General features: G+C 42.4%; 1 protein-coding gene across 8 annotated transcripts in view; it reads right to left on the bottom strand.

Moving 5' to 3' along the window:
• Positions 1 to 2,172: 2,172 nt before the first annotated feature.
• Positions 2,173 to 23,731, bottom strand: part of TLK2 (tousled like kinase 2) — a 123,896-nt gene continuing 102,337 nt past the window's right edge. For 6 of the 8 annotated variants that reach the window (XM_005220906.5, XM_059878147.1, XM_059878149.1 and 3 more), the window contains 7 exons: positions 22,724 to 22,815; positions 18,068 to 18,157; positions 14,125 to 14,294; positions 12,595 to 12,733; positions 8,966 to 9,077; positions 7,357 to 7,464; positions 2,173 to 4,947 (listed from right to left, as the gene is read on the bottom strand). In XM_005220906.5, coding sequence (XP_005220963.1) covers positions 4,774 to 4,947; positions 7,357 to 7,464; positions 8,966 to 9,077; positions 12,595 to 12,733; positions 14,125 to 14,294; positions 18,068 to 18,157; positions 22,724 to 22,815 — 885 coding nt within the window. In that variant the 3' untranslated portion in view covers positions 2,173 to 4,773. The other 2 variants (NM_001192827.1, XM_059878146.1) reach the window with 2 other exon arrangements.

Genomic DNA, 23,731 nt, shown 5'->3' with positions numbered 1-23,731 from the left:
GAGTCTTGCCCTCGGCACCCCCACCCAAGCTGCCTTCAGGGTGAAAAGGCTGGGACGGCACAGACGCCACTGCAGTTGCAGGCAGTGCCTGGAGGCCAAGGAGGTTGAGGTTCCCACAGTTCTCTGCCAGGCACTTCCCACCACACCCAGCAGGACTGCCTGGTGGCCAGGGATGGGTGGGGCTGAGTCAGCCAGCGTGTAGCTCTTTGACCCCTTCACACCATGGGGTCTCCTGCCCAACACTCCGGCCCTGCGAGCTTCCCCAGCACAATAGGTCTCTTTATTCCATGCCCCCACCATATCCCAGCCCTGCTCCCAGGCCTGCCTGTTTTGCCAGCCTCTGGCAGGTTCCCCCAAACCACCCACAGAGCCCCCCTCCTCTCCCCACAACCTCTCTGCAGCTCGCTCCTCCCCAAGCCCCTTCCAAGGAACTATAGCTCAGCCCTACTCGTCTCGGCCCAGATCCCAACTGCCAGGCTAGACTCACAAGCAGACCCAGATCTCAATCGTCCAGCAGCCCTGGAACCTCATGTAAAGAGAAAAATGTGACAAACTAATTCACAAGAAGGATGAGTTTATACACACACACACACACACACACACACACACATTTTTTTTTTTTTAAGAGAAGGCCAAAGGTAAGAAGCTTTGCCAGAAGAAATGAATGACTTGAGAATACTGTTAGGTAGCAAGGCACCTGTAAAAGGTTATAGAAGTATGATTAGCAGTATGATGTTTGGTCCCAGGATAGCCTGGAGCTTAAAGCAGATTTTTATCCCCAACACCAAAAGTAAAACAAAGCCATCTCTGTCTTCCAGCTGGGTGAGTTTAGACAAGCCGTGAGAGCCACCCTCCAACTGCCCCCTGGCTAAGGTGGATGAGAAGGTCAGGAGGGCTTATAACCTTCAGTGCTCATGCCATCTGGGAGACAGATAAGGGGAGAGGGTGGCTGAGAATGTACATTCCTAACAGGTTCCCAGGTGATACTGCTGCTGCTGGCCTGTAAGATGCCTCCTCCCAGAGCAGTCTTGAATGCGGGATAAGAGAAGACTGCTGACTTTGCAGGATAGAGGTTGACAGTGAATCTCAAGACTGAGAGGAAGGTTCCCCAAGGTCTGCATCCTAACCCCAGGCAAAACCTCCTGACAACCTGGAGAGTAGAAAGGCTCTGAGCCTCAACCAGCAATCTTGGTCTCACTAAATCTTGTTATCTTTTTTAAATCACATTTTTTGATTCCCCCCTTGTGTGCCAGGTACTTTAAATACCTCACTTCTACTCCTTACTCTAACCATGCAAGGAGACATTCTTAAAGCCAGTGGAGGCGGGGCTTGAACCAGACCTAATTCTAAAACCCAGGCTCTTAATCTCTAGGCGAGGCTCGTAACTTCTGCCTTCAGAAACTAAAACAGCATAGCTAGTTTGTGCATCCTGTCTCTCCCCCACTTACCCCAGGTGGGTTTTAATTACAGGCGAAGAGGGCTTGAGTGACAGGAATGATGCGTGCTGGAGAGAAGGAAAGACTCTCAGAAAGCAAAAGACTGCCAAAGGTGAGTCAAATTAGTTGTAAACTTCGCCTTCTTAGGGGCAAGGAGCTAGGCCAAAGCTTGCTTCTAGCTCTAGGATTCTAGGAGATAACTATGTTTAAAGGGAGTTATTTTCTAAATTAAGAAACTCAAGAGCTCCTTGACTGCTAGTCTTCGCAGCTGGAGGAAAACCTGTCCTTCCTGGACTAAAAGGCAAGCAAAAAACAAGCCCTCTAAAAAAGACAGCAGACCCGTCCAGGCCAGCCACACAAGTGGGGATCACAAATTTCTGACTGGCGAGACTCCATTTAAAGCTGCCTGTGCGTGATGGGAGATGGAGAGCCCAGTTCCTTCTCTTTGACCTCTGCATTTCATGTCTTCCTGTGCCCAGTGCCTCCAGCCCTGAATTATGAGTTCATGGTCACGGCTGGGCCTTCCCCGTTCTGTTCACTGTGGGTATTCCCACCCACAACTCTAGCTGTTGGCACATCAGGGTGACAGATGTCATATGAACCCACACATTCCCATCACGACTGTGACATCCACTGGGACTCTGCCAGCTGCCAGGGGTCCTTGAGCTACACCCCTAGGTGCTGAGGGCCCTGATTGAAGCTAGAGAACTAGAGTAAAATCAAGAGGCTAGGAAAGTCACTTCTTAAAACTTATTTTAATATCCTCCCCACCCCCCAAATTGGGAAAGGCCAAAACAGTCTGGCTGGGATAATTACAAATTAATACACATTTTTTTTTTGTCATTGTTTAAAGGAAATCAACATTGTGGCAATAAGGGATTATCCTTGGAAAAAGTGAAACCCATATTAACAAAATATGTCATGGAAGAACTCCACTTAGTGATTTCACTGGCTACTTACAAGTCTAGAAAAGGTCACCATTCTGCCTGCCCCTGGGGCTTATCCATGCATTGGAAAGAGGCCGTGCCCAGACTCAACCAAGCCCAGGCAGTTCCAGCCAAGCCCTAGGCCCAATAAGAGCACGAAGAGAGGGCACCCCTTCTTCAGGATGAGGGCAGAAAAGACAGATCACCAAATACAGTCCTACACCTTGGCTCATAAGAACCTGGGGGAAAGGAGGCAGGAAATTAGAGGGAAGGCTTAAAGATGCAGCATCCCTTCAACATGAAGAAAGTTAGAAATTAAACAAAACACAACTCTTCAAGATCACTGAATGAGAGAGAAGAAAAGAGGAATAGAACTTATTGTCTTGAGTAAGTTTAAACATGGTCTCAACTTCATTCATCTCTTCACCTATGTAGACACCATCCTTACAGTGTTGTGCTCAACCTTTGAGACCCCATGGGTACTCTGCTTAGCAGCTTGAAAGTAACGGTTAAAGAAAAAAAGATACTATACACACATGTGCGTAAATATATATATTGCAGTAAGATTGCTTTGGAAAGCTGGGGGGCAATAAGCACTCAGGAGCTGACTTCCTTCCCTTCAGAGTTCCACAGGACAACACCTGCCCATGAACCTCTCTCTAATCTGAACACTCCATCCTCCCTTAACATAGCCTGACACTGGGGAGGGGCAGGTCCATAAAGGGCCTGGAGAATGTGTCACTACTGGTACTCTTCACATGTCAAAGAAATACTGGTTGTGAGTCATTTGAGCGCTCTCTACCCTTCCTGACTGCCGCCACCGCCGCCCCCAGCCCACCCCTTGCCCAGGCAACTCGCATGCCTGAGTGCTGCATCTTTAAATATTTCTGGCTGAGCCCTCTTGCCACATATGTCAGTAACATTCCAAGCTGGCTACCACATGTTCAGACTCTGGCCTCCTTCCCCCTCTACTGTCGAGTGTTCTGCTGTTTCAAGGGCATGGTGGGGCCACGCAGCTCCCATTTCAGCTCTGTCTTCAGCTGATCATCCATCTCAGAAACAACCACATTAAAAAAAGAAAAAGTTCCAAAAGAATGTTCATATTTGAAATACCTATTTCCTTTGAGATTATTTTTTAACTTCACTCAATCAATCAATCTATTAAAGTGAGTTAGACAAAGTGTGTGTGTGTGTGTGTGTGTGTGTGTATGTGTGCATGCGCGCGCACACACACACACACACCCCAGCACATACCCACATAATTCAGGTGGCTGGAGGTTGTTTCCTGTCAAAAGATCTAACAGAGGAAAGCTTATGTGCTGATCAAGTTTTACAGTAACTGTTAACGAGAAACGCACACCGTTCAGCAAGTGCACGGGGTCTGAGGGTGGGAAGCCCTGCCCCCTGGAGCACTGGCTCCCCAGCCTGAGTTCTGCCTGCCCTTGGAACAGTTTCAATGGTTACTACATTCAGAGAATCCAAGAGGACTGCATGGACAGATGAACCTTTATTTAAAAAAATAGCACTTCAAATAAATTAAAAGGGACAACCGTCAAGTGTTCAAATTGTGAAGAAATAGTTGAAAACCTAGAGAGACTCCAAGCTGCAGAGTTCTAATCTCATTCTTTGTCCAATGGCAAAACCCCACACATCTCAGTACTCCCACTCAATTTTTTCCCTACTGAGATGAAGGAAGCAATTGCAAATAGGAGACCAGACGGAGGAGAAAGCTGCATCTGATTGGAATGAACATTGCCACGTACTTGCTAATACGGGTTTCACTTTATGACCAAATGTATTCTTTCAAAAATAAAAAAGGGGGGGAGGGAAGCTGCATGTTTTAAAAAATTGAAATTATTTAGGGATAAAACACTAACTCTAGTGCCTTTAACGGGCAATAGCAACTTTTTTCCTCCGAAGTCAAACACCATCCCCAGCCGAGCCTTTGTGCTACAAGCTTTTCAGGAGATGTTACCTAAACTTTATTAAAAGAAAAGAACAAGTTTAAATATAGACACTGGACTAGCCCAGTCTGTATTTTCAAGTCCACATTCTTCATCTGAAGCACTGCATCAGGGACCCCCCTGAGTCTGCATGTTTTCAAGTTCACAGTACATGGAACCAGTTTTTCTTTTTAATTTTTTCCTCACTCAGAGCAGCCACACGCAGTGGCCGTTGACGCCGGAACCTTGGGCGGGGCCTTTTCCTACGAGGCCTGGCCAGAGCTGCCCGAGGTTTCTCCTCACTGAGAATCGATGCTGTCATGCTCTATGGATGGGAAAAAAGCAAGAAAATAAAAGCACCTGGTACAGGTTTCATGAGATCCATTTGGATTCGCTATGTTCCAAACCCGCTGCTGAACGCCATTTGTCCACTCTGTGTGTCGAACAGTCTGTGGCTGGGAGTGAGTCTCAATTCGAAGAACTGTTATTGGACGCCCCCGAGGTTGACGCAATAGCAGCTCCAGCAGGGCTACTCGTGGAGACCGACTTTCGGATGTGAGGAAGCAAGTAGGGGTCACAGGCCAGCTGCTGGACGTCGATGCGGTCCTCCTTTCGGTAGGCCAAGCATCGTCGAATAAACGCCTGAAAGGAAAGTTTCTTGAAGAAGCCTGAAGAGATAATCTTGGCACCCCAAGAGGGAACCCAGGAGGTTCTGTAGCAGCTGCCAGGGCCCAGAGCAAAAGTGTCCTAAAGAGAAGGGGCTTAGGGCCTTGCCTGGAAACCACTAGGCAGACCCAGAAAAGACGTGCCAGATGCAGCGCTGCTCTGTGGCCACCGACTCCTTCTCCAGCACAGGTGCCTGAGCCATTCCCGAGGGGGAATGCGGCATGACCTCTACAGATCTCTGTCCCCAGAGCACAAAGACCAAAAGAAAAATCTCTCCCTGCCTTGGCTGGTATGCATGGGCACAGCCTAACTTCATAGTTCTGCATCTGGTCTCATGGGAACTTCCTGAGGAAGTGAAAACTGTAGTGACAAACCATCAGCATATGAAAGGTGGTGTGATGACACTAACACTGCCGTGTGTCACATGCTGGCAAGTGCTCTCTCGGTGTATCTTATTCTCCCTTGAAAAGTCGTTAAGCAAATGATCAGGCACACATCTAAGTGAAGGAGCATCTGACCAGGACTTGTCTCCCCAAGAGTTCTGCAAACATACAGGCTTACTGTGAGTGGGGTTTGATTTGGATTCCTAATTTACTACTAACAGGGACGTTTCCTTTGTGCTGGGTATGAAGAGCTACATAGCCTCAGTTTCTACAATTATTTTTAATTTTATGTTTATTTATGGTTATACTTGGTCTTCATTGCTGTGCAAGGGCTTTCTCTAGTTGCAGCGAGCAGGGACTACTCTCTAGTCGCGGTGCACAGGCTTCTTCTCTGGGCAGAGGCTTCCCTTGTTGCAGAGCACAGGCTCTAGGTGCGTGAGCTCAGTAGTTGTGACACAGGCTTAGCTGCCCCACAGCATGTAGGATCTTCCCAGACCAGGGATTGAACCTGTGTCCCCTGCATTGGCAGAGGCCCTTACATACATTATCTGTCTTCTCCTATTTTTTAACCAGATAGCTCTATTTAATAAAACCTTAAATATAATTATTTAAACAGCTGAATCAGTTTTTTTATTTCTAAAATAGTATCATTCAAAGTCTGTACTTTGCATTAGGGTGATAATGATGCCTGGATGGAGGTCCATTGATTGTAGAGATGCACCATTCTGGTGCAGGTTGCTGACATTCTGGTGGAGGAGGCTGTGCGCTGGGGGAGTGTGCCAGGGCAAGGGGAGAAGGGTTGCAGCAGCAGGGAGTATATGGAAATGTTTACTTTCCACTCAGTTTTGCTGTGAGTCTAAAACTGTTCTAAAAAGTAAAGTCTACTTTAATATATCTAAAAACATAAAATGAACTACGGATTTTTTGTTTTTCCATGTTTAATTGATACAATTCCTGGTTTTTCAAAAACAAAGACATCTATAGGCAGTTGCTTTATTAAAGCATTTGGAAGATAACAAATTCATAGAAATGAACATAGTGGTCCTTGACCTTTAAAAATGAAGCTTCTTTAGTGAGGTATCTGGAGCTCGACAGTTTTCTTGGCTTGGATACCAACTCAAATACACACCTTTTGCCTTGAATCTTCCCTCTACACAGCTCCCAGGGTAGGCTTTTGAAAGAGCAATCAGATTACATGGCTGGCCGGACAAAAACCTTCAACTGCCTCCCATAAGCTTAAGTCCATCCTGCTGCCTCTCTCCGCTCTCCTCTGCTCTGCCTGCTCTGGGGACTGGCTAAGCTCACACTCACATCTGAGCTTCATTCTCTTCTCTCTGTTCAGAATATTCTCCCAAGTCTACACATGGCTCCCACCTTCACATCCATCAAGATTGTTGAAAAAAGTCACTTCATCATCTAGACCTTCTCTACCATGACATCAAAAAAGGAGGTTCCCACCTCTCCCTTTCCGTTAGTCTGATTTCTTCTCTATAATATTTATCACTATCTGAAAGGTATTCATTTTTAGTTACCATTTATCTCACCTAGTAAAACATACATGTTATGAGGACAGAAACCTTGTCTATGTAGTTCATCGCTGTACAGTCACAGCTCTCTCCACTACCCAGAACAGTGTCTAGTACTTCCACCTGTGCTTAGTCGCTCAGTCATGTCCAACTCTTTGTGACCCCATGGACTGTGGCCCGCCAAGCTCCTCTGTCCATGGAATTTTCCAGGCAAGAATACTGGAAGGGGTTACCATTTCCTACTCCAGGGAATCTTTCCCACTCAGGGACTGAACCCACGTCTCCCTCTTCTCCTGCACTGGCAGGCAGATTCTTTACCATTGTGCCACCTGGGAAGTTGTCTAATACTAAGTACCTAATAAATATTTGTTGTGGGAAGAGACGGGGAGAAGAAGATAGAGGTTGGAGAAATCACCCAAAGAAATAATAGAGAAGGCAAAGTAGACATTTCTGTTGGCCAATGGGTCAAAACTTACCTTTGCTTCAGGTGTTACTACTGGCTTTGGCGGGAACTGCACTTCAGTAGCTTTGAGGATAGTATTTTCTTGTAGAATGTCTTGCTGGGACTGATTATGGCCAAAAGGCTATCAAATAAAAAAACAAACAAAGGTAGACCTCTGGTTAAAATTAAAGAAAACACAATTCAAAAGCAAAGAGATGGGAAAGGTAAACATATACTTCCACAAGAATTGCTGGAAGGAACTTTAGGGATGATCTCCTCTAATTCTCTCATTTTATAGATAAAGGATGGAAAGGCGTGGATTTGAAGTAACTTGCTTTTGAAGTAATTTCCTCAAGTTCCAACATCTAGGTTAATGTAGAGCTGGGACCAGAAGCAGCATTTGCTATAGCACAGTGCCTTTGCTTACAGCAAAGATAAGGAAGATTCAGAACACGAACCAGCAACCTCTTTTGCCCAAAGTGGTAATATGTATGTGTGCCACAGATGGACCCAAGACGCAGATAAAAAGGTAGGAAGGAAGTGAAAGAGGAGAGGGATCAGGACATAGTTGGGGGGTGGGAGAGCTGGGGCTACTAAGTGAGTGGCTTCATCTGTGCCACAAATCGCTATTTTCTGATAAACTCCTAAGAAAGAAGTTCACACCTGGTGTCCTCTATAGTGTTTCTACTGAGATTGCTGTTCTTGTTAGATAACCTCAGCCACCATTATTGCAGCACTTCTACAATACCAGAGTATAAATAATAATTAACCCCATTAGTTCTGAATAGTTTCTGAATGTTAGATAGGTACGATAAAGAAACAAAGACCAAAGCGAAGGTAAAGACTAGGCTGAAATCTGAATTAACAGTTTGGTCTGGGGATTGTAATCAAAGTATTAGGAATCTAAGTGAGTTGCAGAACTCCCAAATAGTTTATACCCACAGCCCAGTGGGGAACGTTGAAACATACAAATGTACTGGTAGCAGAAACAGGAGTATAAATATACAATGGATCCCAGTATATACATTTACAAGATATTATGCTCACAAGGAAAACATAAATGTGAAAATTCATTATGTGTAGTTAATACCTAGCTTTTCACTTATTCAAATAATATATTACCTTTATTAGAAGTAACAAAAAATAAGTACTTTCTGGCACCAGTATAGAAATACGAAGCGTACTTTATGCTAATGGGGTGGCTGGGAGTAAGAAGCCTTGCAGGTATTTCAAGTTTCAGTTCTCACGACCCTCAAGAATGGATCTTGGGAAGATTGTGTGTGTGTGTGTGTGTGTGTGTATATATATATATACAATACTTATTTATTTGGCTGCATTGGGCCTCTCTACTCATGGCATATGGGCTCTCTCGTTGTAGAGCATGGGCTCTCTAGATCTAACTGTGAATGGCGAAAAAAGGATGTCTTCAACAGCCCAGCAGAATTCATTAGATGCCCTGGAACTGGAAATTTCTGCTTCTATGCATAAAGCTTCTATAATTAAGTCTGTATTTTCTTCGAGCCACAGCTTTCGGGATTCCATTCTGTATGACCCAATGATTAGTCCAAGGGAAGAATGCACACAGCGCCACTGTGACATGCACCCCCGAGACAGACGCCACCACATCCCGCCGTCCTCATTACCTTCCTTCCGTAAAGACACTGGTAGAAGATCACACCCACTGACCAGACGTCAACTTTATTTGAGATCTTTGGTGGTTCTTTCCCAACCACAAAACACTCTGGCGGTAAATACCTGGACAAAAGGGAAATAAAAATTCTTAGAAAAGCAACTGTATAAATCTAAGACATGTACAAAAAGGCAAACTAAGGACTTTGATGAAAATTAAAATATCTGAATCTTAACATCTGAAAGCCAACTTAGATCCAGCTGATAAAGACACTCTATGTTAAGGAGGTGGTCATGTCCTATTTCTTATTTACTGAGAGAGGTAAATATTCTCCCTCGTTCCTACTTTACCCACGCCAGCATTCTTTTCCAGGCCTGCGCCTAGTGTAAAATGTCATTCAGCAAGTGTTTGAAAGAAGGGGGGGAACACAGAAGTGCATTTCCTTTTATGATAGCTGTAGCAACAAACATTAAAATACAAGTGGTGTGATTTCCTTTCATGCTGACAGAAGAAACAGTCTCTAAAATAAATAACTCTTAAAAACCCAAATGAATTCAGGAGCCAGTATAAATCTCTGAGGGGAGTGGCTATTAAGTGTCTTCTTAAGGTAGCCTCTTCTGGAAATCTAGACTGACTACAATTATAATCAATGGTAACATTAAAGTTCAAATTATGAAGGTACATTTTATATTTCCTACTTTAAGGATGATCAGGGGCTTATGGAAGACTAACAAATAGTGCCTAAAAGCCAAATAAACTTCTAGCTGTTGGCCCAACTCAATCCTCATCTGAATTCCTTCCCTCCCCACCCAACTCCTGACCTCTAAAAAGACTAGCTGGACAGCCAACCATACCAAATTGTATGGTGTGGAAGGTAAGTGCCTCTTAGCATTTAGGAAACCAAATAATATGCCTCTCCTCACTGCCTGGAGTCTTAGCCATGGCACAGCTGGAAGGCAGAATTCTAAAGATAACAGATAGACCTCTGCAGATTTCATGCTGGCAAAATCAATTTTGTGAAAAACTATTTTAAACCCTGCTGTGCTTCTGGTGTAAAAACCTAAATGTATAGCTGAAAGGGGATCATAAGAGTTGAGAGGCAGAAAATGTTCAGATGATGGGCTTTTTTTTTTTAAGAAGTTTAGTTTTACGCTATTTCTTTTAATAGTCATTTTAAAATTATTAAGACCATTGACCTAGATTATTATTTCACAATGAAAGTGTCTAGCCAAAACACACACTGAAAAATGAAAATATAGACAGAAAACTCACAAGGGGAGCATGGGGAAAGAAACGTAAAGAAATAAAAATATAGATCAAAGAATCTATAAAAAGAATAGCTCATCCAAATGCCACTAAAACCTCCCTGAATCCCAGGTTTTCATGGCTCTTAATTCTTTAATATACATAATTTAAATATGAGTTTGGATAAATAAAATCTTGATTCTAAAATGATCTTTTAATGTACTTATAACTTTTTTGTGGAAATGGTGGGGAAGAAGTAAGTTCTTGTTTGTGGTGAGGAAAAACAGAGGTTGCTGGACTTATCCAAATGCAAAGTAATACTGTGGTCAAATAATGAGAATACAGAAGACACTGTCCCTTAATAGTTTAAGTTCAGCATATCACTTTCTGGGTCTCAGTTTCCCCATCTATAAATGAAGAAATAGACTAGTTGTTCACCCACATAATAAGCATTCTAAGTCCCTATCAAGGACTTTGGGAGGGAGAATAGAAGATATTGCACTAAATTGTGTTTAAAAAACAAACATAATTGCATACGCCATCATGATAAAATCCTCGTGGAGAAAAATGATTCTCAAGGCCTACTCTACGGGTTACTTGTTTAAAAGCAGTGTTCCATGTAGAAGAATTCTGGAACAACCAAATGCTGCAAATGCTCACTTAAAATTTGTTAAGTCCTCACATTCTGTCTGTATCTTTCTGGGACATAATATGAGGATGACAGTGATTAGAAACACCAATATGGAGAATTTTTACTTTTTAAACCTTCACAGAAACTCAAACAATTTAATTTTCTCAGTAGCTTCCTTTCTACCTTACTCTTACCATGAAAAAAAAAAGTCTTCAAATATAAAGTAGAAAAACATCATAAAATGAACCCCCAAGTAAACATCATCCAGCTTCAGTAACTGTCAACACGGCAATCTTTGTTCATGTACACCCCTCTTAATCTCCCCCAGATTCCTTTGAAGCAAATCCCAAACATTACATACTTTTATGTAAATGCCAAACTACTAAATTTTATAGCTTAGTAAATACAGCAACAGGAAGCAATGAGATAACTAATTTTAATGTGAAAATTCTTCACCTTTAAGAAAGAACAAGCTATCAAATGAAAAAGCTCAAATCCAAGTTCTAGTGAATTTATAAAACAGAGGTATAGACCTGCTTCCAGAATTTCCAACAGCAGATATTTTTGTATCATTTACTGACAGGAACCCACAAAAACCACCAAGTGAATAAACACTGTAAGTGTAGCTTCTATTTTAAACCTAGAATCTCAAAGTTTTAATTTAGGGACCAATTTTCACTATAGGTACCATCTCCACAAACAATAAGGAACAAGGGAAAGCTGAAATTGTATGTACACGGTGCTTTTAGCAGGATATGATCAATTCTTCAATGTGGTGGGGGTGATAACAGGGCTGATGTCCCCCTCTTCTCTGTCTGCTTCCCATCAACACCCTCATTCCCAGACAGTCACTAACTGGCTAAGGGCCAGGGTCCTCCAGTCTCAAACATCAGTGATCTGGCCAACTGACCTTGGGATTTAACTGCACGCATTTCCCCTCCCTTAATGCTACAGGAGGCTTCTCCATGTTCAGAATCAAACATTCCAATGTGTGGCTTTGTGTTACCACCTCAGAAGTGAAAAGGAAGCTCTGTTAACACCTTTACAATCACAAAGTCAAATGCCTGAGCTGCAGGTATCTTTTATGGTGCTCACTGTCAAAAGGAGTATGAGACAGAGTAAGACAGGGCACAGAACAGGCAGGCAGAGCCAGCTGGGCAGAGTGGTCGGGGGTGGACGAGTGACGACAGATGGGAAGAAATGCGGCTCAAAACCTTTTGGAACATGGCTGCCAGAAATGGATACAATTCTTGGCAAATTATGCTCACTTTTTCCTGTTTAGATTTCAAGGAATGCTGTGCTTATTTTACATCCTAATCTTCGTAACTCCTGGGTTCTTCAGTCCACCATCTTCAGGCAACTATAGAAAAAACTTCCTCATCCCATCAACTCAGGAAGAGAGAGACCTGCATTTGAAATTCTGAAAGGAAGTGAGGGCCGTTCTTTACATACACATAAGTAATCTCATTCTCTATGTACACAGTAGGGCCTGACCTACGGAGCAAACACACAACTCAAAACGCCTGGTCATGCATAATCCCTCTCTCAATGGTTTTTAAGAATAAAAAGAAAAATTAAGACAAATTCATGTAAATACAAAGAGCCAAACTGCTGACAAGACAGCAAATATTTGGAGAGGAAAGTCTACTATGACATACAGCATTTCTGCCTAAGCAGACAGAATATAGTCTAATGAACAATCACCAACACCTCAGCATAGCACAGTCGCATCTCCAGCCAACTGGACAGACCTCTCAGATACCTACCAGTAAGTACCAGCACCTTGTGATGTTAGCTCCATGCCATCCACTGAATTGTAGCTATCATCATCCATTATCTTAGAAAGACCAAAATCTGTGATTTTTATCTCTCCACACGCTGTACCATTTACTAAAAGAATATTACCTAAAAAGATAAAAATCTTCATGAATAAAAGAGAACTTACTAGGAAAAGCCAAGGTAGTAATAACAGACAAGAAGAGGACAACTGGACTCCAACTCTTACACATAATAGCAAACATTTAAATCTCTGGAATAAAACAATCTGGATTCTGGATGCTAGAGGAGAGTCGTAAGTGTCTGGCTGCAAATTTCTCTTTTCCAAGAATCACCTGCTTAATGTGCCAAAACCAGCACTATGAGCAGTGGAAAAAAATAATTAACTAGCCAAAGTAAAATATCATTTGTATGGTTGGTCAAAAATAGTGGGAAACTTTCATCTGAGCTTTCAGTACGGATCTCTAAACCACCCTGTTTGGACCAGTAGTTTGGGGAGGGTGGTGTGGAATCAAAGGAAACATACAGGGGAATCTAAGTTAGTACCACAGCGCCACCTACAGCTCCCGGGCCGGAAAATGTAACGGATTCAGTAATAGAAAACCCAATCACACAGTAGCCATCTTTTAAAAAATCACTTCCTTGTAAGGAATTTTTTAGTTATTTATTTAGTCATTAAAGGGGCTTCCCTTGTGACTTAGCTGGTAAAGAATCTGCCTGCAATAAGGGAGACCTGCGTTCGATTCCTGAGTTGGGAAGATGCCCTGGAGAAGGGAAAGGCTACCCACTCCTGAAGAATTCCATGGACTGTATGGTCCATGGGGTCGCAAAGAGTCAGACACAACTGAGCAACTTTCACTTTAGTCATTAAAGAATAGTGAGATTTAATATGTAGCTATCAGAAGAGGATGGCAAAGTTAACTGTCCCCACCAGGAGGTAAAGGGGACTCTTCCCAACACCTAAGCTCAGCTGGATAGAGCCGTCTAAAGAGCACACAGGCAGACTTCTAAGCAACAGCTGAGGATGACAACAGACAGAAGTCAAGCTGCTCTCTCCCCTGCCAACAACTATCAAAGTTAGATAGTAACCATACAAAAAGATGGAAAACTCTGCTCAGAATTTAATGAAATGGGGGGCATATATGGAAAAGAATTTGCTAATGTGAGGGCACTTATCAAAGAGACTTGGGGTAGAAGGATTGCTGTATAGGGTGAGTAATGGGAAAAAACAAAACCAAGCTTGCCAGAGCAGTTCTTTCTTAATTGGACTGACATCATGAACTGCCCTGGCTCTAAGGACAAGGGCATTGTTTCTGCAGAGCGCTGAATACGACCCAACCTCCTAAACCCCATGCTGTGTAGCCAGGACTCTCTTATTCCCACACCTACCCAGACAATTTAGAGTCAGATTTTATTAGGCCTTTTTGGCCCCCACCAAACCCAATAACTTTATAAAATTGAAAGTTACTTATAAGATCAAAGAAATACCACCAATACTGTCTCCTAAAAATTAGACATACCTGGTTTGAGGTCATAGTGTATGATAGGAGGTTTTATTTCATTTAAGTACTTTAAAGCATTCACAATCTGCATGATAATGGATCGGGCTTCTTTCTCCGACATTAATTTGTGCTGTTTCAGGTAGAAGTCCAGATCATTTCCCTCACAGTATTCTAGTACTGTACAAAACCTAAAGACAAATAAACCAACACTTGATCGTGGGATAAAAGCAAGCAAATTAAGTCTAACTAAACAAGCCCCAGTGAAACCATCAGGTACTTCAGGGGTCCCCAACCTCTGGGATCTAATGCTGATGATCTGAGGTGGAGCTGCTGTGATAACAATAGAAATAAAGTGCTTAATAAATGTAGTGAGCTTGAATCATCCCAAAGTCACCCCTGACCCCCTGCCCCGTCTGTGGAAAAACTGTCTTCCACATATATGATCGGTCCCTGGTGCCAAAAAGGTTGGGGACTGCTAAGGTAGATAGATAGCTTCTCACTTCCTTCTTTGCTCTTTAAAATACCCTTCTATTCTTTATTCAGTAGTAGCAGTTTACAGGAAGTAAATTGACAACTCTCTTAGTGAAGAGTGTCTGCACCCTTCACGTTGGAACCTGCTCTGCTAAAGTTCACCCAGGGCACACCGCTTCTTGAATCAGACTTTAGGAATACTGACAGGAACTGTCATGTATGTAAGCTAGACACTTACTCTACTATCCACAGGATGCTCCATTTCTAAACAAGTACATCATGATCAAATATACAATCCTCACTGCAGACATTTTATATGACCCTGGGTGCTGACAGTAAGGAAGAATCTGGGGTCTGCCAGGTCCCCATGGCTGACTACACACTACTGCTCCTAGCAGACTGCATGTACTATGATTTTTCTTTGTTAAATACACAAGAGATAAAAGAGCTTTTTAAAGGACAGTATCTGTAGTTCTAACAAATGTATCATTATACAGTATGAGTTTTTTCTTTCACTTATACCAGTATGTCACACAGATCTAAAACTACACAGCATTCAGGATATGTAGGGTCATGTGTCTGTCTTCCAAGGCAGTCATAAACTGAAGTAAGGCTTCCTGAGAGATGAATACCTTTTAAACTATTTTAAAAGCAGAGATATTACTTTGCCAACAAAGGTCCGTCTAGTCAAGGCTATGGTTTTTCCAGTGGTCATGTATGGATGTGAGAGTTGGACTGTGATGAAGGCTGAGTGCCAAAGAATTGATACTTTGGAACTGTGGTGTTGGAGAAGACTCTTGAGAGTTCCTTGGACTTCAAGGAGATCCAACCAGTCCATCCTAAAGGAGATCGGTCCTGGGTGTCCACTGGAAGGACTGATGCTGAAGCTGAAACTCCAATACTTTGGCCACCTCATGTGAAGAGTTGACTCATTGGTAAAGACCTTGATGCTGGGAGGGATTGGGGGCAGGTGGAGAAGGGGACGACAGAGGATGAGATGGCTGGATGGCATCACCAACTCGATGGACATGAGTTTGAGTGAACTCCGGGAGTTGGTGATGGACAGGGAGGCCTGGTGTGCTGCGATTCACCGGGGTTGCAAAGAGTCAGACACAACTGAGCCAGCGACTGAACTGAACTGAAGCTGTAACAATGTGGCTAAATCACTCAGGGTCTTGCTGGCAAATAAAAATTACTTAAGTATTTAGAACAGAGAGGCTTTAATTCAGAGAACTAATCACACAGATGATAGAAGAGCTAAGAAGACAAAGTGGCCAGTGAGCACCCTAGAAATCATCTAGAGCAGGAAGTCATTAGCACCTTAAGGCCAGAGGGTGGAGATGGCGCAGTCAGAACCAGGGTCACCAAGGGAACCTGGGAACCATGGGGGGAGGAGTCTCCACCCACCACCACCTCTGTCTCCCCACTGAATGAATCCCACTGAACAAAAACTGACAAAGGAGCCTGGTGAACACAGCCTACAAGGGCCAACACATCTAAGATGGAACACACGCAGGACTCACACTCAGGGCCTATGGAATACTGAAGACCTTCAAGAAGCAAAACAACAAAATGTGGACACACACAGTCCCAAGGGACCCCCCCAAACTGACCAACAGCTCATGCTTCTTACAAAACATAGCATGTCCCAACATGCTAGCATTCTATTTGAGAAAATAGGCCTAAAATGTATCAATTTCTCTGATCTGATATGCTGAAATCTGAGGCATAGAGTCTCAGGCTTAGTGAATTTATTTTGGACCCAATGCAAGCTGAAAATAAAATCTCATTTTTAATACTCAACTCTCAGAAAACTTTCTAAAACAATGATTTGACTTATTTTGGGGAAAAATTCACCATACACACAACAGGAAGAACAAAGTAAACAACCCAAGAGTAGTGTAAAATCAACTCAATTTCTCAGATTAGTTAAAAGTGTGTATACAATTCAAAACAGCAGATAATCCAAGTCATTGTATTTATTTTTGAAATGATTTTTGTGCTTATATTTGGGGGGTATGAGTGTCCTTCCTAGTATTCAAGGAACTTGTTGAAAGCAAAACAATAAAGCTACCCTGTGGAAATCTGCTTTTTAACTCGCTGTTTTTCTGAACCCCACTCCACACCACACACAGCACTGTGCTGACTGCACTTGACTGGAAAGGGGAAATCCCTGAGTGGATGCTTCCAAAGGAAATTATGGTCTCCCTTTGGGGCCATTTCTAAATCTGGATGGGCTCTCTCGCACAGCAAGCTCTGAGACAGCCGCCATCTGGAAGAGGCCGAACACCCTGGGAGGCGGAAGGAAACCCCTGCGGGCCAGGCCTAAGCATGCTTTCCTGATTCAGTTCAGACTCCAACAGAGATGTTTCCAAATGCTGAACTATTTCTAAACTCCGGATAAACCAAGAGATGGAGAGCTTACCTATACAAGTAATGAAATACAACAATGCCTACGATTATTAAAGATCTCAGACAAGTCATGAACTTCTCTGGTCCTCAACTCTCCACCTACAAAGTGAGAAGGCTGGACTGAAATCTCTATAAGCCTCTGAACCAACCTATATTTTCAGATATAGCATTAGACTCTGCCACATTTCATTCTAATTCTATGATGAAATCATACTGCTAGAACTTCAAAAGGCCCATCAGTGTTCATCAGCCTCACTTGACTGTTGCTTGTCTGCGGTATGCCAGCACCAGTTTGTACCAGTTTCTAAGAGCTGAGAGTTAAATTCTCAGAAATCTTGTGAGCTAGTTTTTAAGCCACTGGTAGGATAAATGGATAAACAAAAGGTAGTATTTCCATACAGCAGAATATATTTAGTCATAAAACAAAATGAAGTACTGATAAACGACACAAGAAGAACCTTAAAAGAACACCATGCTAAGTGCAAGAGGCCAGCCACAAAAGTTCACACACTACATGATCCATCTTATGAAAGTCCCTGAAGAGCTGATCTATAGACACAAAAAGCAGATAGGCGGTTGCTTATAGCAGGAGTGGAGTGGAGGAAAAGGGGGATGATAGAATAAGGTACAGGATTTCTTTCTGAGTGGAGAAAATGTTCTAAAACTGACTACAGTCATGGCCGCAATATACCTATGAATACTGTGTACTTTTAAATGAGTGAACCATATGGTATATAAACCTATCTCAATAAAGCTGCCCCCCCTTTTTTAAAAAACTGGACATGTTCAGAGTCTTATTTCACAGAAACTGGCAAACAGTACCCATCAGCCCTATGCCTCTCCCCTCCATGCTGGTTGTGAAACACTGATCAGCACACAACTGCACCCATCCTGTGGCCAAGAAATGTACATCTTGCTGGCCCCAATGTGAATTCAAATACAATCATTTGCCCATAAATACATTTGGCCCCCTCAGACAGTATTTTCTGGACCCAGCTTTAAATTCCATTCCATGAGTCATCAACACACTGCAAGAAAATAATATTTTCTGCTACGCTAGAAACGGCACAGTACTTACGAGTCAGTGTCCAGTGAAAAGTAATCATACAGCTTAACTATTCTGGGATGATCCAGTTCTTTGTGAATCCGGTATTCCCTACATGCATGCCTGTGAACCAAAGGGAGACATTCTGTATTCTGTTTAAAGGGAAACATTTAACATTTTGTACCCTGTCCTGTCTTTCAGAACTCTTCCAGGACCCTCCCAATTCATTCTCACACCCCCATTGCTCCCGCACATCCACTCCATTCAAGGCCATCTGGTCCTCTAGTCTTTTTCACCCCGTTTTCTCCACAGGTCTCTGCCAAGCTGTTGGGAAAACAGTAGGCACCAACTTTTATCCTTTGCAAGTTCATTCTGTGATAACCTTACCTCTTTTATATTGATACCCAAACAGCAGACGTTTAAAAATGATAAAGACAGCACTTTTTTCTTTTCTCTGAAGCTGATACTTTCCACCTACAAATGTTCATACCCTGGGGTTCCATCACAGGGATCAATTTGGTACGTAAACTCACTGAGTAAAAGGGCTGCTGGTAAGACAAGGCAATTACAATGCACTGGATTTGTTCTTCAATCCTACTCTTTACAAAAAAGAATTTACAGGACTATCAGCATTACTTTCTAAGAAAATGCTAATTTGATAAAAAGTTTGAAACTATGGGAACCTTAGTTTTCTTAGAATCAAAGACGTTTTTTCATACATGTCTTTTTTCTTTAGTAAGATAAGGAAGAAAAATGTACTATGTAATCTGACATATTCATATACTGAATTTTAAAGAATAAAATTTAGTTCTTACTTAAAAAGAGTAATAGTATATTATTATATATATATATTTTAGGATATTATATTTTAAGTAACCTAGCACCATTTAGTTTGGGGCATTTTGTTTTAAAAGTCAAAAAAGGAAAACAGTGATGTTTTCTGAAATGTATTCCAGCATGTCAAAAATACACAGAAAGTATTCAATCGAAGAAAACTGAGGAACAACTAGGGGAAGAGGGAGGGGAAGAATAGGAATCTAAAAGTGATTAAATGTTCTTCCCCAAAGAAAACCTTGTTTGATTAGGTTTATTTTTTAAGTGGCCATTTTGGGCAGTTTTGCTTCTTCATACGCTTCATTTCATCAGCACTTTTTCTTTAATTTTAAAAGACTTTTTGGCTGCTCTGAGTCTCTGTTGCTGTGCACAGGCTTTGTCTAGCTGTGCTGAGTAGGGGCTACTCTCTAGTTGTGGGGCTTCTCTGGTTGCAGAGCATGGACTCTAGAACGTGGGTTTAGTAGTTTTGATGCACAGGCTTATTAGCTGCCCAGCAGCATGTGGAATCTTCTGGGACCAGGGATCAAACCCATGCCCCCTGCATTGGCAGGCAGATCCTTAACCACTGGACCACCAGGGAAGTCCTCATCAGTATCTTTATGTCTTTCTGAAAAGAAAAACTTGTCAGCACTGAGTCGGAGCAGCACCACGCTTCCAATGCAGGGTAAGCAGGTTTGATCCCTGGTGAGGAACTAAGATCCCACATGCCTCATAGCATGGACAAAAAAAAAAATGTAATACCTCATTTCATTCGGTAAAATAAAGGTAGTACTGTTTCTAAAAAAACAAGTTCAGAAACCTATGGTCTAAACAGATTACTGTTAAGTCATTTCTCATTCTCACACACTAGAAATCTATCGTTCTCCGCCCTTTTAACTTTTTGATTTTGTGCATTTCAGAGTAGAGACCAATTTCTCCATGGAGGTATTAAAAAACTGAGGAAAATAAAGGAAGAAAAAAGTATAAATTAAAGAAACTGTCACAAGTCCTTGCCAACTAAGGAAACTTTCTGTGTGTCATGAAAGGACCCCCCCCAACATCACGCCGGGCTCTAAGGCCATTTGCTACAGTTCACCAGGCAGAGCAGAGGTTCTCCTTATATTCTTACATCCTTCATATGTTCAAATTTCAACTAAACGTCGAAGGGACTAATGCACTATAAATAAGGAAACAAATAAGAAACTGATCCATTTAGTCTTCTACTCTAAGGAGATATATATTTAGACTTTCAGTAATTATATTCTAGAAAACTAGAAAAGAGTATCATACAAGAGTACAGATACAGTTATTTCTGTGGATAGCTTTATATGAAATTTTTCCTACCATAAATTTCTTAATATCTATTTTTGGAGGTTAAAGAAATCAAGTAATGCCTATTAATGCTTAATAATGCAAAAGCAAAACAACCAGTTTACTTCTATTACTTTCAGAGAAAGGAGAGGAAAGGGGGTGCAAAATAGAACTCTAAATAAAACAATACAATAGCCTTTTATTTTCTTTGAATTTTTCTCTTTTTCACCCAAATACATGTTCTGATTCCAGATGGGGGTGGAAAGTCATCCCCATGAAGGAAAAAGCAAGCAGAAGATCTTACTATATGCAGGTAACAGCAGTATTTTCATATTTTATAATGTGACCACAACACTGAAATTACTCCTCTTCAGCTTCACACTGACTTTTTGAAGCACTCTCTAAAATCTGTTCAGCCCCTGACATGTCTCCCTAATCTCAGTTCAAGGGGGTTAATGCCATATTGCTAATTCACTATTATTTATAGCCTAACATTCCTCTGTTATGATTTATTATCACTTAGCAAGCAAAATCTTTCCAAGAAAGGTGGAAATGCTGTTAAGAATTTTCCCACAAGGATGAATGGAGGTCACAAAAATTTTGCACCACCCGCCCCCCCACCAGTGTGTCTATCAACTGGGAAATGGCTCCTGCCCAGATGGCTCCACAGAAGATGCTCAGGAGTCATGATTCCTGCCTTGGTGAGGAAGCAAAGAATAGGAAGGCAGCGCTGGGAGCTGGAGCTGAACCTCTAAGAACTCAGACACGAAACTACCCCCTTCAGCTGCTCTGTGACTCCATCTGGCAGACAAATGGGAAAGGAGACCCCATCCACACGCACCAGGACTCAAACAGCTTGCCAAGTGTGTCAAGGAGGTCCTGGTGTCCATCCCTCACTGCTTCAAAAGGCTACAGTGAGCACAACCCCCATGGGCAGTCACCACAGTCTTCGACCCCTGAGTTCTCTTTAAACTCAGCCTGAAAGCTGGACATGGAGACGAGGCAAAGTCTGTATAAATCTCTGCAGAGGAACTATCTCCTCAAGGTTCATCAAGGTCCATCCCTTGTAGAGTCAGCTGGTTTAGAGTTGGCAGAACACACAAGCTGCAGAACAGGCTCCGAGGATAGCCGAAGGACACTGTGAAAGAGATGCAGGTACTGTTCCTATACCCTAAGGTACTCTTTGAGTCTCAGTATGATGAGGACATTTCTCACCATCTTCCTAACTGGTCAGAACATGTGGCTGTCCTCTCCTCAGTGCTCTCTGGCAACTGCGGCCGCATGCCATTTGTCCCTGCCTGTCGAGTGCCTGGAATGTACCTGTAGTAATGTAACTGCTCCTCAAAAGCATCTGGACTGCAGCCGCCTGTCACACACGGACACAGGCAGAGTGCCATGCACAGAGCACACAGCACCCTTTTTCCCTTCTCTGCTAAGCGCTCTCTCTCCTAACGCCACAGGAACCTTCTCTCCTCCAGCACTGAGCACCTCTGCCAGCCTGCACAGAGCAGCAAGAGTTCCTGGGTTCCTGATGAACAGTAGCCATAAGGCAGGAGTTGCCTTGCTCCAAGCCTCAAGAATGGGTTAATGATGTAGAAATGTTTTATTTTTCTACTGAGATTTAGAAGCCACCTAAAAGGCTCTTCAAAGTCCACTCTTCTGCCTTTTTCCTTCCAGAGTACTATTTATAAGAGAAAGCAAAAGTGCTTTTATAGAATGGAGGTAGACTGCTTTCTAGCAAAAGGGGCTGTCTCTTCTTTCAGGGGTAGGATATGTCTAACACAGTACTTGTTACTACAAAAAGGAAACAATATTACGGCCAGGGGAGATTCTAACAGAAAAGTCTGAGTAGCCTCCAAAGCAAGTGAGCTATAACTTCAATGTTCTGAAGCTCAGGGCAGAGACAGGCAAGGGCTGATGTTAGTGGAAGAAAAACATTCCTACCTGCACGTGTAAAAACTGTTCATTCTAAAGAGTCACCCTCCCATCCTGCACCCCCAGTACAGATGAGGGCTGCCACAATGGCATCTAGAAAGGGGCAAGCACAGCAAGTGGGACACTGAGGACAAGAGCTCTGAGACGGGAAGCCTGTGACAGGGGAGGCGGGTCCAGCACTGAGGCCCACACTGAGGGCGCCAGCGCCGCATGTTCTTCTCCATGATGAGACTGAGGCAGCAGCAGAAGCCCCACCCCCTGCTCCCCGGGGTCCCCAGGCCACTAAAGAATGCTCTCACATTTTCTACAGACAAGCAACAATGATTTATGAGGCTTTACTTATTTATTATAGCTACTTTTAGAGGCACAATGGAAGGGGAGGGTTAAACACATGGGCCTGGATTAAAGGAAGTCTGGATTTAAATACAGGCTCAGCCATTTTTTAGCTGTTACTCAATTCTGTAAGTATCAATTTCCTTATCAGTAAGATGGAAGATTTATTTACTCTCCAAGGACAGTTATGAGGATTAAATGAAACAACAGCAATGCATGTAAAGCTCTTAACACAGTGCTCAAACTACAGCTATTAATACTAAATTTTGAAAAATCAGATACTCTAGTATCACTTACTTGTGGTAATTCTCCTTTTTCTCATCTCTCCAGTTTTTATTTAACTGGTGAATTTTCACAGCTACGTATCTTTGTTCTGTTAGATCAAATGCCTATAAAGAAAAGGAATAAATTATACTGTGGATAATGCTAACAAAAATTACAGGCTACTGACCAGAAGCTTCTGTTTAACAGACCAACATTTTCAAAAGTCCAAAATGCATTATTAAATAACAAGGGCAGTGGAGAGCACACTTCCTTCAGAGTTGTAATCATCTTTCTTGAAACTTGTGATGAGACAATCGAGAAGTCTCCAGACACACTGGCACCAAGGGGTTTAGAAAATAAAACCTAGCATATACAATAAACAGAAAGACAGTCCATGCCTTAACAGTCACTTCTAAACAACTCTCTTTCTGGATATCATCTACCCTATTTGGGACCTTTCTCACCTCTTGGCTCTTGTCCCTTAGCTGGTTCTGGGACTTGACATTCTTCAACAGTAATTCCTGCCACGTTTTTTTTTTTTTTTTTTCCTTTTTGTAAATATTTTTTAATAGGCTTTATTTTTAGAGCAGTTGTAGGTTCAGAGGTCCTGCCACTTTTGAAATGCTAGGGTCATAGACTATCTGCTTTCTTAAGAAACAGGACACACCTCTTTGCTAAGTTTGTTTAATTGCACCCCTACATACTGGATAAATAAAAAGTAATTTTGGACCTCAACAATGTCAGAAGCTAGTCGCTTATGCAGCACCGTCCAAAAAAAGGGACATGCTTTCCCCAAAGGCCACCACTGTTGGCACAAGCTCCAGATCAGCTCAGCGGTGCTAGATTATGGGGTTAAAAAAAGATAACAGATTTTCAAGGACGCCTGGCGTACATCACAATTTGAAAAAGTAAGTAGCATTTTACAACAGATTTCCCCAATACAATTTTTTGAGGAACTTTTTTAGAATGAACTTGGCTTTAATGTCCAAATTAAAAACTTACTGCTTCAGTTCCAATGCTATTACCACCTATCTACCAGTT

This window comes from Bos taurus, chromosome 19 (assembly GCF_002263795.3).
Source record: "Bos taurus isolate L1 Dominette 01449 registration number 42190680 breed Hereford chromosome 19, ARS-UCD2.0, whole genome shotgun sequence".
In the NCBI taxonomy this organism is placed as follows: Eukaryota; Metazoa; Chordata; class Mammalia; order Artiodactyla; family Bovidae; genus Bos; species Bos taurus.
The sequence above is the reverse complement of the archived record's forward strand: the minus strand, read 5'-3'. Positions and strand labels throughout refer to the sequence as shown.